Here is a 14,960-nt window from a genome sequence, read left to right as displayed (position 1 = left end):
CTATATAGTATACATGTATTATATATTATACCTGTGTTATGTGTCTTATATCATACATGTAATATATGAATATATAATTCCAGGTGATTTGGAAGCATATTGAAGTTTGAAAGCCAGATGAAAGACTGGCCCAGCTTTTAAAAAAGAAAAGGAAAGCATTTTGGAGTTAATTCTAAAACAGTTGTGCTTGGAGATGGGGTGGGGGGTTGGCTTGTCCAATAAAGTGTTTGCCACATAAGCGGGACCTGAGTTCAATATCCAGGGTCCATATATAAAAAAGTCAGATTCACTAGTGTGCACCTGAAATCCCAGTACTGGGGAGGTAGACAAGGGTGTGGTGCTGGGCCTCATGGGCCTGCCAGCCTCACCTGCTTGGTGAATGCCAGGCCAGTGAGAGAAGCTATCTCAAACAAACAAACAAAGTTAAGGTAAATGTCTCTTGAAGAAGGATACCTAAGATTAACCTCTAGCATCCACATGCACACACACACACACACACACACACACACACACACAGAGTCATCATGCAAATTTGTAATAAAAGACACAATGCATAATGAAGACACAGAATAAGTAGTTGGTAAAGCCTGCGTACTGCAATGAGAAAGGTACAGGTTCAAATCCTAGAGCAGTCACTTCCACGCTATGCACCTGACATCTTCTTAGGGTCATATGTACCCAGGAAAAACAGGAAAAGTCCCCAGGTCATTATACTGTACATTTTCAATGAGACTCTTTAAATGTGACATGCTTAACTTAACCTCAATGCACAGCAGAACTCATCACTTACTAATTATTAGTGAAATTTGAAAGCGGATCAAAAAGAGTTTCCTGAAAAGTGCTGTGCCTGCCTTACTGTGCTGTGATAAAGCAGTGGCCAAAAGCAACATGTGGAGGGAAGGGTTTTCTTAGCATGTAGTTTATGCTCCATCACTGATGGAAGCCAAGGTGAGAACTCACAGCGGGAACCTAGAGGCAGGCACTGATGTTGAGGCCATTGGAGGGATGCTGCTTTCCGGCTTGCTCTCTCTGCAGGGCTCGTTCATCCTCCTTTTTATACAGCATAGGACCACCCACCCTACGGTGGTACCACCCACAGTGAGCCAGGGCCTCCCACATCAATAATTAGTCAAGAAAATGCTGTGCAGACATTCTTAGAAGGCACTGTGATGGAAACTTTTTTTCAGTTGAGATTCCTTCTTCCCAGAGGACTGTCTTGTACCAGATTGACAAGAACTAGCCATTACAGAGCCCAACATTAGTTTTATTGTAACACATTTTTGTCAAAATATTCTTGAAGTCCACAAGATTGCTAGGATTTTTAAAAAATATTTTATCTTCAATTATCTAACTTGGCACTTAGCACAGGAGATAGCTAAGTGCCATCATCCGTTCAGTCTGAGCTCCTACCTTTTCCTTTGTGTTTCTGAATGTACACACGCCAAACAAAAGCCAGATCAAAGCAAGACCCAATCTGGAAATAGAAGAAGCAGTGGGAAAACTGAGTCACTGCTTGGCAGGAGACAGTTTAAGCTATTTAGCCACAGCCATCCGGCTGCGAGCAGATGTGAGATTTGTGATCTGACAACTTACATACCAACAAGTGCTGCTTATAAGCAGGGAGCTAAGGCATAAACCCAGAAAGCAGGGTGACTTCATCCCTGCGTCTACTCGTAATTGGGTTAAAGGCCCATTTAGTACCAGTTTCAGTATCATCACAGTGTCAACCTGGTCTTCAAGGGAGGAAGCAAGTATGATCCTTTATCTTAATTATGAACTGGTCTGGATTAGGAATCCCCCAGAAGACACACCGCTGCCCTTCCCAGGAGGGAATTTCCTGGAAAGGTTAACTGAAGAGGAAAAAAAATCTCACCCTGAAGATGGGCACCACCATGCCATAGACTGGGTTCTCAAACCGAGTTAAAAGGAAAAATGGAAAAAGCGAGCGGAGTACCAGCACCCATCTCTCCTGGCTGTGCATCCAATGTTAGAGGCGGTCTCACACTCCTGCCCTCACAGCTGGAGCCACACTCTCCACCACCTACTTTCTGCCACTGGTCTCACAGAAATGAAACCTATGAGTAACTAATACAGCAATTTAGTAAATGGCCAAATGGTATCCTTGAAATTTAACATTTAATTATTAGCTACTACTACATTTTGGTTGAGATCCAAGTTTTCTGAATTTATAAACCCTTGAGGCCAAGACAATTTGTTCAATGTGCCTACACCAGCAAGCCTTCTCTGCATAAGTATGAATATACTTAAATAGTAAACCCAAGTTACAGTTTCATCCACTAAACTCCTCACTACTGATAAATTCGAACAGAACCACATCGTCTGGCACATTACAACTGTGGTCTTAATTGAAGCTACCAGTGGTTTTGTTTAATTCCACCAACAAGTGATGGTTGCCAAGGAGCTTTAAGCACGAGAAGTATCTACAGTATAGAGTTTTATATTTATACATTTCACAAATATTTTAAAATTTTTATTATGTCCGTAGGAGTGTTTGCCTGCATGTATATACGTACACCATGTGAGTCTCTGGTGCCCACGGAGGCCAGAATACAGCATTTGGAAGCCCTGAAACTGGAGCTCCGTGTGCTTGTGGGCTGCCGTGTGGGTGCTAATAACTCCTGCCCACTCTCCAGCCATCTTTCCAGCCCCAGGTACATATATAAGTAGCACATTAAAAGCTGGCCACCCAAGAACTTGATTTTTTTTTCTTCTAAAATAGATTCACATAGTATTCGTGTAGTAATGGCAAATTGGGCACTTCCTAATCAAACCTATCTTGAGAACCAAGGCTACTCCTCTCTCTGCTGTGAGAAGGCTGTGCCCCTCTCCCTTTGTGTTTTATCTTCATGAAGACGCCAGTATCTTTCTTTAATTTTTACAACTTATAAGAAACAGAATTTGAACTCAGAGCTTCCAACAACACACTCAGTGCCTAGTCCCTTTCCACACGACCTGACTCCTGGAGACGCTGATCTGGCAGCATAACCAATTAACAGAAATGGAATTCTTTTATGTTCTCAAAAACAGTGTGTGGCTTTCCTCACTCCCCTCTTGGAGTTTCCCCCAACAAGTCAGGACTGTGGTAGGTATATAAAAAGCCCTTAGTCTATTTTAAGAAACCAGTAAGAACTCGCTTATGAGTTATGGTAAAACATGACTTATAGAGATCACCTAAGATACATATGGTCCTTGCTCCACTGAATGAAAAGGAATTCTGTGAAATGAGATCTGGACATGGACAATCTGAAACTCACCCATGCTCTTAAATAGTTCTATTTAGCTGATGTGCTGGGAGAAAGGAAGCTATTCGGAGAATATAGGGCTGCGGTGGCCACGAGAGTGTAGCCCATATGACTCCAGGCTTTACTGTAAAGTGACTCTGGGCGGGGGTAACTGGTTCCCGGTAGTGATCAGCAGAACCAAACTGGAAGATGCAGAAATGTTATAATATTCCTTATAGATAAGAGCATTATGTTTTTACATTTACTTACTTATTGTGTGTATGCGTGTGTCTATGTGTGAGCACTTGTGTGGTGATCAGAGGCAACTTGCAAGAGTCAGTTTCTTCCCTTTCACTGTGGAGGGTCCACGGTGGTCTGGTCTGGCTGGGCAGCAAGCGCCAGTCCATTTAAGAACATTTTAAGTGCAAAGAAGTGGAAAATGGTTACACAAAGTTCCACAGTTAAAAGTTTGCAGAATTAGAATTGTATCCTATTAACCCTGGGCCTACTACACTTTCAACCATAAGATAATTTTAAGATTACCTGTCTGTTGTTTTAGCTAAAACAACTTAAATGGTTGCTGTATAGGTAATAATTGTCAAGTGACAAGATTTTATATTGTCAAATATCCCCTGGAATGCTCAAATGCCTGCTATGAACCTTTATCGATAATCTTAAAGGTTTTGCTTCTAGTAGCTTTATTAAGTAAAATACTAATATTCAGTTTTAAAATACAATCATTACAATGGCGCTACCTGTCAGAAACACAGAATCAATCATTTCAAGACAAAAGTTTGTTTGTTTGTTTGTTTGTTTGTTTGTTTTCAAGACAGGATTTCTCTGTGTTGTTTTGGCTGACCTGAGCTTGCTTTGTAGACCAAGCTGGCCTCGAACTCACAGAGATCCGCCTGCCTCTGCCTCCTGGGTGCTGGGATTATAGGCGTGCGCCATTGTGCACCAATTCTTATTCTACTGAAGGACATTTTGGGTACTCCAGATTAGGACAATTATGAATAAAGCTCCTGTGAAAATTCACGTGCAGGCTTTGTGTGGCTACAATATTTCAGTTCAGTTAAGTAAATATTAGAGCATGTACATGCTAGAGCCTATGGTGAAAGTATGTTTAGCTTTGCAACAAACTGTGTGTGTGTGTGTGTGTGTGTTTGTGTGTGTGTGTGTGTGTTGCACTAACCTAATTTATAATTCCTCACAGATCTGTACAGTTGCACATCTGCACCCACCTACTCTGTCTCTCTTAAAGCGTACATTCAAGTATTTAATTTTTTTTTCTTAAGTAGCTGTTTTCTTTATTGCTGCATGCTTTGTCTTCGCAAATATTTTCCCATAATGTGTGGCTGATATCCTCATTTATCTTGACACTGTGTCTAGCAGGAAGGAAGTTATTACTTTTAATGATGTCTGTCTTATCAACTGTACTCCCTCATGTAATTTTGAATGTACAGTTGGATCTGTGATACAGTTTGAGTTAACTCTTTTGAAGGGTGGGGGTGTTGCCTAGATTTGCTAAGAGACGTCCTTGTCTTTGCCATATTGCTTTTACTTCTTTGTCCCAGGCTCTCTGAATGCATTGATGTGGGTCTGGTTAGGACTCTCGTCCTAGTCCACACAACTATTTGTTCTGTGCCAGTTCTGCGCTGCCTGGATTACTGCAGCTTTCTAGAGAACGCTAAAGTCATGCGGTGCCAGCCCTCCAAACTGTGTTCCTCTGTCAATATTAAGTTAGTGGTGCTGGCTATTTTGATTCTCTTTATAAACTTTTTTTAATATGTCAGAGTATCACTATACAGCTCAAGTTGACCTTGAACCGGACCCTCCTGCCTCAGCCTCCCTAGTGCCAGGATACAGGTGTGAACCACAAGACTCAGCACTCCATATAAACTTCACCATCATCAGTAGCCACAGAGTAACTTGCTAGGGCTTGCATTGGAATTTAGTTTTTTGGTTTTGGGGTTTTTTGTTTGTTTGTTTGTTTTTGTTTTTGTTTTTAACGTGGAAAAGCAATTTGTTTCTGTAAAAAGAGCATATCCAATCAAGGCTAGTAAGCAACAATTTGGATTCATTTTTAATTTCCTCTCATGCCATTTTTACATTCACATCAGCAACTTAATTTTAAAGGTATATAATCCACACCATTCTAAGATTAGATAAGTGTCTGAGGCAGGTCCTTCTCATGACCATTGTTTGTGCTGTCACTGCCTCCACCATCATCACTAGCCAAGTCTAACACTTGGGAAGGTGAGGCAGAAGTATCATCCTGAGTTCAGGTCAGCCTAGGCTACGTAGTTGTTAAGTTCAGGCCAGCCTGGGCTACGTAGTTATTAAGTTCAGGCCAGCCTAGGCTACATAGTGAAAATCTGACTCAAGAATAAACAATCAAGAAGAGCTGCACCTGGCCACCCGCTAAGAGTAATATTTTTTGAGAGAATTTAACTTCTGCTCTCTCTCCTTGAGATTGGTTGGTTGCCCTGCAAGAGTCTTTGTATTGTTGACCTACCCTCTACGTTTTGTAAGCCCCTGTGAACTCACAGGATAGCATTAGGTGCAGCTCCCACAGGACTGCCGAGCTGTGAGTTCCTTTTACAAACTCAAATCCTAATTCATTTCACTCCCAGTGAGTAATGTGAGGAACGTGTATTGGTGTGATGGTGCTTTAAGTCTGCCAAAATCACACACACAAACACACACACACACGCACACACACAAAACCACACACATGCACACACACACAATCACACACAATTACACACGCACATGTATTCACACACAATCACACATGCACACACAACCACACATACAATTGCACACACACACAATCACACATACACATACACACAACCACAATCATATGCACACACACAACCACACAATCACATGCACAATCACACATACACACACACACACACACACACACACACACACGCATGTGTTCACACATGCCCATGCACACACAATCATACATGCACACACATACACAATCATACATGCACACACATACACAATCATGTACACACACGTACACACACACAATTTAGACGGGAATGATGGGCACGATCATGATGAAGATGGAGACAGTGGCGCCATAACCATGGTGATGGTGAGAAACTCAGCCCCGCCCCCACTGCTGCCCGGAGTCAAGGAGATGGGCCTGCGAGTGGTGCTTGCTTGCCTGTGTCGGTCTCCTCTACCCTAGGCGGGTTTTTCTTGTTTTTGAGATCTTTTCCTGTCTCTGCTGTGTGCATCTGTGTCTCCTGAGTCTCACAAAGACTGTGTGTGACATCTCGATCCTTCATTTTCACCTGTTGCTATATAGTCATCAGGAACTAACAGATGTCCACAGCGTCTCAGCCCGAGTACCCTTCAGCATGTTCTAAGTGTACTGAGTGTGCAGCAGCTGCTTAAATAAACTATGGACATGGGACATTATATGTGATTTGAAAAAAAGAAATGTTTATACCTCCATAATAACCAACAAGGAACATGAAATGTTTAACAAGTACATATTGAATGATTGATAAAAATAAAAATACCAGTGCAAGATGCTGCCAGCAGAACAACTGTGTGTGAAGGGTGAGGTTATGAGAACTCAGTACTCTGTTCTCACTTATTCTGTAGAGCTAAAGTTACCATAAAGTATAAAGCCTATTAATTTTTAAAAGGAAATTGTAAAAAATAAAACACAGAATTTTCAGTCCTTGTGTAAAACATCTGGCTCTCACATCGCATGCAGGAGCCATTTCTGCATTACTATTGCTGAATTATTTGAGCAAACTTCAGCAAACCTTACAGGACCAAACCTTATTACCTAATCCTGAAGAAGAATTTGCCAGGTCAAGTTCTGTCCAACTGCATGGGATATACCCCAGAATCTAAAGTAATGACTGTCTGAAGAAGGGAAGGAGCAGCCAGTGGTGACGGCGAACAAAAGGACCCCCTCGCCTGGATGCACCGGAATCCATGGTTTAAAGAGACCTGACATGGTGGCACATGCTTGCCATTCCCAGTCCTGAGGAGGCAGAGACAGGCAGATCTCTAGGGCTTGCTGGCTGCCCAGCCTAGCCTACTTGAAAAGAGAGATTTATGCACATATGAACACACAAAGAGAAAAAAAGTGATCGTAAATGATTATAACCACTAAAACCTAGAACTGAGAGGGTAGATATCAAATAAATATTTGCAAAGGAACCGCTAAATCAATAGAGAAAAACAAAATTAGGGTAGATGATGCCAGAATGCAATACAATTTATAACAGATAGAAATATGCTTTTCATACATTAATCAAAATTTTAATAAAAATATACCTGTGCCTTTTAAAAATAACACCATTTGAGAACGAAAGGCTGATGAGAAACTTCTTGCCTTAAACAAGAGATTGTACAGGTTATCTGTTTCGGGTGTAATGAATTGCTAGCATACTAAATTTAAAAAAGAAAAATCAAAAAGCACTAGATTGCTTTCATCCACCTTCTGTCACCAATTTATTCTGGTTTCCTATGGCATTAAGACTCTGAACACAGAGGTTGGAGAGATGGCCCAGTGGTTACGGACACTCGCTGTTCTTGCAGAGGACCTGAGTTCAGTTCCCCGCACATACATCAGACAGGGCACATCTGCCTGTAACTCCAGCTCTAGGACATGTAAGGGCCTCTTCTGACCTCAGTGTTCACATATAGGTGTGTACACACACACACACACACACACACACACACACACACACACACACACGGGGTCGGGGAGGAGACAGCTAGTAAAGACAAAAGACCCTAAACAAATCTTCAACAAATTTTTCACTGGACAGCTTCCTATGAAAGACACCAAAGGCCATCCCCACCCACCTCTTGGTATAAACAGTGCTTTCTAGCTTTCAACTCCTTCCCTTATCTGACCCCACCCCCACCAAAAAAAAAAGAGAGAATAAAAGTTCATGAGCAACACAGATGAGATTGCGGTTCAATGAAGATAAGACTTCTCAAGTAATACACATGGAAAATAATGGCGCTCGGACCAAAACCTGGTAAGAGGAGAGTGGCCTGTCAATGTCTTCTCATCATTGCCCCTTCGTCTCTCACAATGTAGAGCACCAGGCAGCATTAGCCTCCTCCTAGCAGCAAACTTAAAGGGATCATCAAAGACTTGAGGCAGGCAACACGGCGGCGACGGCGAGGAGAATGTACTGTCAACAAAGCCTCGTTTCCAGAAGAGCCATGGAAGCTCAGCCTTGCGGCATCAGTCTAAACTCATCTTTACAACATCTTTATTTGTACATTCCTCTTCCAGGCCAGGACAAATTCTCAAAGCTGACCTTCCCCTGTGTTTACACAAAATGAAAGTCCAGCGAGCAAGTACACAGTATGACAAATGGCAGGATTCTGCATCGCTTGAATAACTACAGAAAATTGGAAGCATTCAGTAGTTCTACATAAAACATTAAAAACAGAAAACAAATTTTAGAATGGACATCAAAATAAGACAATTGTTTATAACCAATTTATTTATGAAGAGTGCAGCCTTGATTATAATATATCCAAATGTATACAAATGCAATAAAGAAAAGGGACAGCTTAAAGTCCCTCAGTTTTCACCATCAGGTCATTGGAGTTCCAATGAATATCACTGGACAGTTATCCAGACATCTTTGTTGAACTGTGTTATTTTGAAGAAGAAGAAAAAAAATTGAATTGAATTACTTTAGACTCATGTCCGCACAAACACTTTCTATTTTTCCAAGGCGAGAGTTCTCTTGGCTGGCCTAGACTTTATTTGTAGACCAGGCTGGTCTCGAACTCACATAGATTCACCTGCCCTTGCCTGCCAGAGTGCTGGGATCACAGGCATGTACCCACCTCAGCACAAATACTTATCTCTGGTTCACATTAAAATGACCTGAGTAAACTGAGCATGGCGGTGCATGCCTTTAATGCCAGGATGTGGGAGACAGAGGCAGGAGGATCTTTGTGAGTTCAAGGCCAGTCTGCTCTATAAACGTGAGTTCAGGACAGCCAGAGCTGCACACAGAAAAATTGTCTCAAAAAAACAAAACAATAATAAATATGTAGAATGACCTGGGTAACAAACTACTACCTCCTATTTTCCTCCTCTGGGTATTTTGATTTAATTGGTCTAGAAGTCCTTAAGGTCTACCTGGCTTCCGAATTACTGCTGAGCAAGTCTCCGAAGCATCATCTTTTCAGCTGTAAGGACACACAGTGAGGTTTTGAATCCAGTTGCTAAACTCAGAGCAACTCTGGGATGCCTGGGAATATTGGGCACATTCATGGCCTTGTCGGGAAAGAGTGAACGGATTCATATGTTGTACAACCCTCGGCAGCCCAAGCACATAAAGAATCTAGTGTGCTTGTACTGCAGACAAGTCCACATTGATGTGCGCCGGCACACACTGGCATGCCGTGGCCGTCCATTTTCAGTTGGGCCTCGCTTTGGCTTGTGCGTGTGAGGTTGCTGTAAAACACCTGAAGGTGCATCTTCCAAAGGAAGTTGACATGGATGCCTGCATCAAAGCTATATGTATGCAGCATGGCACTGATAGATGGGAGGCACACTGTCTTTGTTCGAACATCTGTTAAGAAAGCTATCACGTGGGAAGTTTAGAACTAAAGTCCCTATGGGGAGTACAGACCCAAATGGCTTCCGTTCCCGGAAGTGGCTGTGTAAGCTGGGGTGACAGCCATACATAAAGGCTGTGGAGAAGAGGGCGTGATGGGATTTCTCTGGACCATGCCTCTGCTTTGCGCGTGGAGAGGAAGATTCTAGAAACACACTCTCAACGTCTCTTAGTTTTTGAGGCTTATGAAAGGAACTGGGTCTTAAGCAGAAACAGGGTGGGGTCCACATGCGAGCCTTCCACTACCACTTCAGGAACACTGCAGCCTTTCAGTCTACAGGCTCAGAACAGTCAGTGTGAAACAGAAGGTGGACGGGGATGCACCTGCTGGTGAGATGTTCCTGGGCTCAGCACCTGTCCTCAGCCAGCTGTGCAGCTCCTCCGATGAACCCTCCTCATCCAGAGGCAGTGCAGATCCAGAGATGCTTAGCAACATAACCTGTTGGCCTTTGTCCTGCTTCCGCTTTGCATGAGGGACCATGGGCAAAGCAGACCACAAAGGGGATTGTCAGGGAGTATATCGAGCATAGCTTCCCCATGAGGGAGGATGATTTGCATTAGAAGACAGCCACGGCAACCTGGGGAAATAGCTCCGTGGTAATGTACGTACCACACAAGCATGAGAAGCTGTGTTCAGTCTCCTGAGGTACACAGAAAAGTGCCAACAGTGCAGAGGCTGAGGCAGGAGGATTCCCTGGAGCATAGGGGCTGGCCAGCCTAGCACTGTGCCAATGAGAGATCCTATGTCAAAATCAAAACGAAACAAACAAACAAAAAAAACTACTAAGAGGGATGGCTCCCGGGGGAATGATACCCAAAGGCCGACCTCTGACCTCCACGTACACAACCAATGCACCCGCCTGTATGCACCTTTACACACATGTGTGCATGTATGCACACACAAAAAGATGGGGATAGAAATAGACTCCATCCTCATTTCAGAGCTTTGCACGGGAGTCCCATCCAGTTGCCCTGGCACAAGTCTGCACCCACTGCCAGACCCAGCCTGGCAACGGCTGCTTTCCAGGGCATTCCGTAACATTTCAGTAACAATCATAAAGGCTGACACCTGATGAGGCCCTTCATAGCCTGCGTCCATGTCTGTGTCTAACAATAAGACCCAAGACTGTTCTCATGTCAGAGTAGTGAGCACGGAGGCTAAAGTGCAGAAAGCAGTCAAAAAAGTAGAGACAGAACGGAACCTGGGTCTACCAACTCTAAAACGCCCCAGGCTCTGAGCATAACAAAGCTAAGCACACATCCAGTACCTGGAAGTTCACCTGCAGCTCCCACTCTGAGTACAGATGCCACACTGGCATCAGCACTTCCTGGTTGCCCAGGGACACATGGGATTTGACTTCAAAGCAAGTCCACATGTGGAGGGGGTGATGGGAGAACCGCCCAACAGTAACTCGAAGCACAGAACTGAGAGCCGGAGCCGGATGTAACAACTTTTAAGCACGTTAGTTGTTTTTCCTTAAACAATTCGTTTCCTTTCTCTCTGTCTTAAAATCCTTTCCTATAAGATAGGAACGATGCCTTACAGAACCACGGGGGCGCAATCGAATAACAGGTAAATCTCTGAGTGTGGAGGCTGGTCAGAGCAAGGACTCAAATGTTAGAATTTTTTTGTTTCATTTTACACACACAGGCACACACACGTGCACACACGCATTCGTGCGCACACACACAAAGGGCCACTAGCTGATGGACCACTGCTACCATCTTCTTCGTGGCTGATAACGGCCTCAAGATGACTTGCCTCTGTCGTCTTTTTTTAAATTTTAAAAAATAAGCCTGAAGGCAGAGGCACGGAGTGCAACGGACACTCGCGCCATCAACTCACTGCATTTTTCTGCTCCACTCCTAATGTGCTGTGAGACCCTGAACAAGTCAGTCCTCTGTTATCATTTTTGAAATCTGTGTAAAGAGAGGGTCGGAAGAGATGGCGGTTGCAAAGACCCTTTTCCGGACTCCGGTTGCGGCTAGAGAAGGCTACGGAAAGCTCAGTAGTTAAAATGGTGCTAAAGGCGCCGCTGCCTTGAATACTCTCAACTCCCCTCAAATGGCTGACCTGAGTATGTCTGCCACTCAGAGAGAACTCTCTCCCTTAGATGAATCCTCCAAGTCTCTGGGTCCCTACCGGAAACAAGCCCCAGGTCCTCTAATAACAAAAGAAAAGCACCTAGCACCAGGGAGGAGGTTGAGAGTCTGGAAAGCTTCGTGTCACCCACTGCAAACCCTCCAGGCAGCTGGCCTTCCCACCCAGCCACCCAAGCCCAAAGGTGAAGCCACCCCTCACCCAAAGCCCTCACCCCTAGTCGCCCTTCCCACGATTAAATCACAAAAGGTGTTAGGTCGGATTCTCACCAAAACTTGGGCTCCTCAAACACGCCACTCAATGCTTGAAAACACAGCTCCTGGCTCGCCTCTCTCCAGCAGCCCAAACTCTGCGATCGGCCTGTCTTGCCTGCCAACATTTCCAACTCTGCTAGAACTGTTTACTGTACCTAGCAGCTGCTATGGAGTCCTGTACTTCGCCTCCTCGGCCTTCTTTGGTTATTGGCTCCTATTCTTCCCTCCCTGACACAAATCCAGACCCCAAAAACGTGGGCTCTGCCTCCGTCTGTCCTGAGTGCAGAGCCCGGCTCCCTTCCCTTCCTCCCTGATTCAAACTGCCCTCTGCCACTTCGAAAACTTTTCCTGACAGACCAAGAGAAGCACACTCAGAGCTTTCGTTAAAAAAAAAAAAGAAAAAGAAAAAGAAAATGAAGAGAGAGGGTGGAAAAAAAAAAAGAGCCACATCACTTACATCCATCCAGGGGCGCTCAGTTTTGAAAAGAAGAAAACGGTTATAATCCAGTATGCTCCCACAATCCAAAGGGAGGCTGTGAAGCGCTTCTTTCTCTGCTTTGCCGGTGGAGGAGCCCCGTGGTAGGCATACATCCACAGGCTGATGCAAGATGCCTTTGAGAGAAACCTCACATTCTGAGGATTCCTGGGCCCGCGCCAGGGAGCCCAGCATCCAATATATTGCACATTTGCTTTCAATTAGGAAGGGGGTTGGGGAGGGAAGAAGGCAACTCACCAATCAGAGCTGTTTTCTGTTTAGGGACTATTTCTTTTGACCCAAGGGACCACGAGCAAAGCTATAATTTACAGCAAAACCCATTCATAGAAGAAAAAATATGTATAACCATAGGACGGACTTAAAGTCGCAGCTTTCTTCTGCCTTCTCACCTCCCATGCCTCCCAGTGCCTTTCTCCGCCATCTAAGCCTTGGTCCCCAGCCTGTGGTGCCCCCCCACACCCCACACACCCCCGCATTTCTCTTACTTGAGCTGAAGCTATGAGCACAACTTCAGGTCTGGAGTCTCTTCTGATTCATGTTTCCTGGAGAGTTGAGTCACATGCAGGGAGCTGAGCTTTTGTGTTTTGGCCCATGAGAGCTCAGAGCTGGGTCCTCCTCAAAAAGATTAGATTTAACACCTCCCACCCACCCCACCCACCCCAACCGCCTCCTCTACCAAAAACAAAACAAACAAACCAACAAACAAAAAAAAGAGGGAAAAGAAAAGAAAAAGAAAGAACCTGGGTGACTTTAGCTTCCAAGATCTCTACTTTTTTTTTTTTAATTCAACTCTCAATTGGCAGCTGCTGAGAGTCCTTTTCTACCCTGGATTCCTGCTGTTAAATGAAAACACAAGGATTTACAAGGACTTTCTAAATATTTTGTAAAAAAAGAAAAAAAAATTTTTTCTTCTTCTCATCCCCCCTTGGCCCCACCCTCCTTTCTGTGGCCAAGAGTGAAAGAGACATCATGTGAAAGTACTATGTAGCCAACAGTGGAGGAAGCCCTGCTGGGCTCTCCGAACGATAACTAATAATCCTGTCCATCCACCCAGGTCCTGGCCTTAACCCTTCAGTGCCTATTTCTTCGCTTTAAGGAAGCCTGGGACCAGAAGGCCCTGACTCTCTGCGTACAGTTGAACACCAGCTGGATGAGCAGAGCAGTGGAGGGAGGCAACCAGCCACAAGGTACCTTAAGAAGATTTTGCCTCCTTTTTGAGAGCTAGCCCCCTCATAACGATACCCCTTCCTGTGGGCTTCTGCACAACTGCCAACTCTTCTCTGGCCCCATTTGAGTAGATAGCCTCAGAGAGCCTCAGAGAACGGCAGGAGAGGTGGGGCTGCTGAGGAGAGGGCACGGCATACCTCAGTGAGTGTGGCACTTGGCACGCTTTCCTGCAGAGGGCTGGGGACACACACAGAAAGCCCCAGTTGCGCTGGCCGTGAAACTCAGATCCGTGCTGTCAGCAGTGAGTCACTCGAGGGTCATAAGCCCAACTCAGACCAGAGAATCAGAAAGCAGATGTAAAAGTCATGCTCCACAGTGGGAGAGGACATGGAGAATGAGGACGCTGTGGCCGAGGCCAGCCACACAGACAACAGTGGACAGAAAACACAGCTGCGGAGGAGAGGACCGGAATGAAGTTTATCATACAAAGGTAACGGCAGAACAGGGATGGCTCTCTTAAAAGGACCCTTCAAACAATGTAGAGCATGTGACATCAAGTGTGAGGAGGATGACTGAGGCCAAGATGCTTTTAGCTCAGCTTGATAAACACCTACAAACCTTTGGTCAGACGCTTCTCTGGATGCTTGCCAGGGACCTCCACGGACATCCGGCTGAAGACATCTGCCACCCCGTGTCTATGATCCACGTTTGGTGAGGTCACAGGTTAAAGCTGAGAAGCAGTGGAATCACTTTACAGAGACTGAACCTAATAAAAGACTGGTACCTCTAGCTGTGTGTCCTCAAGAATCAACATCTACGCAATGCTGCCCCACAGGCCAGACTGTTCGCTTATGGACATATACAAGTATTCTTGAGCCAACATTGTTGATTTCAAAAACTTGGCCCTGCCTGAGGACCAATGGACAGCCCCATCTGGAGTTTCTTTGCGAACAGACCAAGAGGACTTCTGGGGAAAGGTGAACAGGGAAGCAAGAACCAAGAGGCTTGAAAAGGTGCGAGTCCGGGACCTAGAGAACCGGGTCAACAGGAGAACTGCTT

The 14,960-nt window shown here is 44.7% G+C and overlaps 1 protein-coding gene across 7 annotated transcripts in view; it reads right to left on the bottom strand.

The window, feature by feature from the left end:
• DDR2 (discoidin domain receptor tyrosine kinase 2) overlaps positions 1-13,535 on the bottom strand; it is a 117,362-nt gene extending 103,827 nt beyond the window's left edge. Inside the window, exons 1-2 of one of the 7 annotated variants that reach the window (XM_084787180.1) lie at positions 13,475-13,535; positions 13,220-13,276 (exon numbers count right to left, since the gene is read on the bottom strand). Coding sequence is in view for 2 of the 7 variants with exons in the window: in XM_084787176.1 (XP_084643302.1) it covers positions 12,696-12,908 (213 nt within the window). In the remaining 5 variants the exon portion in view is untranslated. Of the gene's footprint in view, positions 1-12,253; positions 12,639-12,695; positions 13,129-13,219; positions 13,358-13,474 lie in introns of those variants that run through there. The other 6 variants (XM_084787177.1, XM_084787178.1, XM_084787179.1 and 3 more) reach the window with 6 other exon arrangements.
• Between the last annotated feature and the right edge of the window lie 1,425 nt (positions 13,536-14,960).

This window comes from Acomys minous (genome assembly GCF_964271855.1).
Source record: "Acomys minous genome assembly, chromosome: 1".
Lineage (NCBI taxonomy): Eukaryota > Metazoa > Chordata > Mammalia > Rodentia > Muridae > Acomys > Acomys minous.
This window is presented reverse-complemented; position numbering and strand designations above follow the sequence as displayed.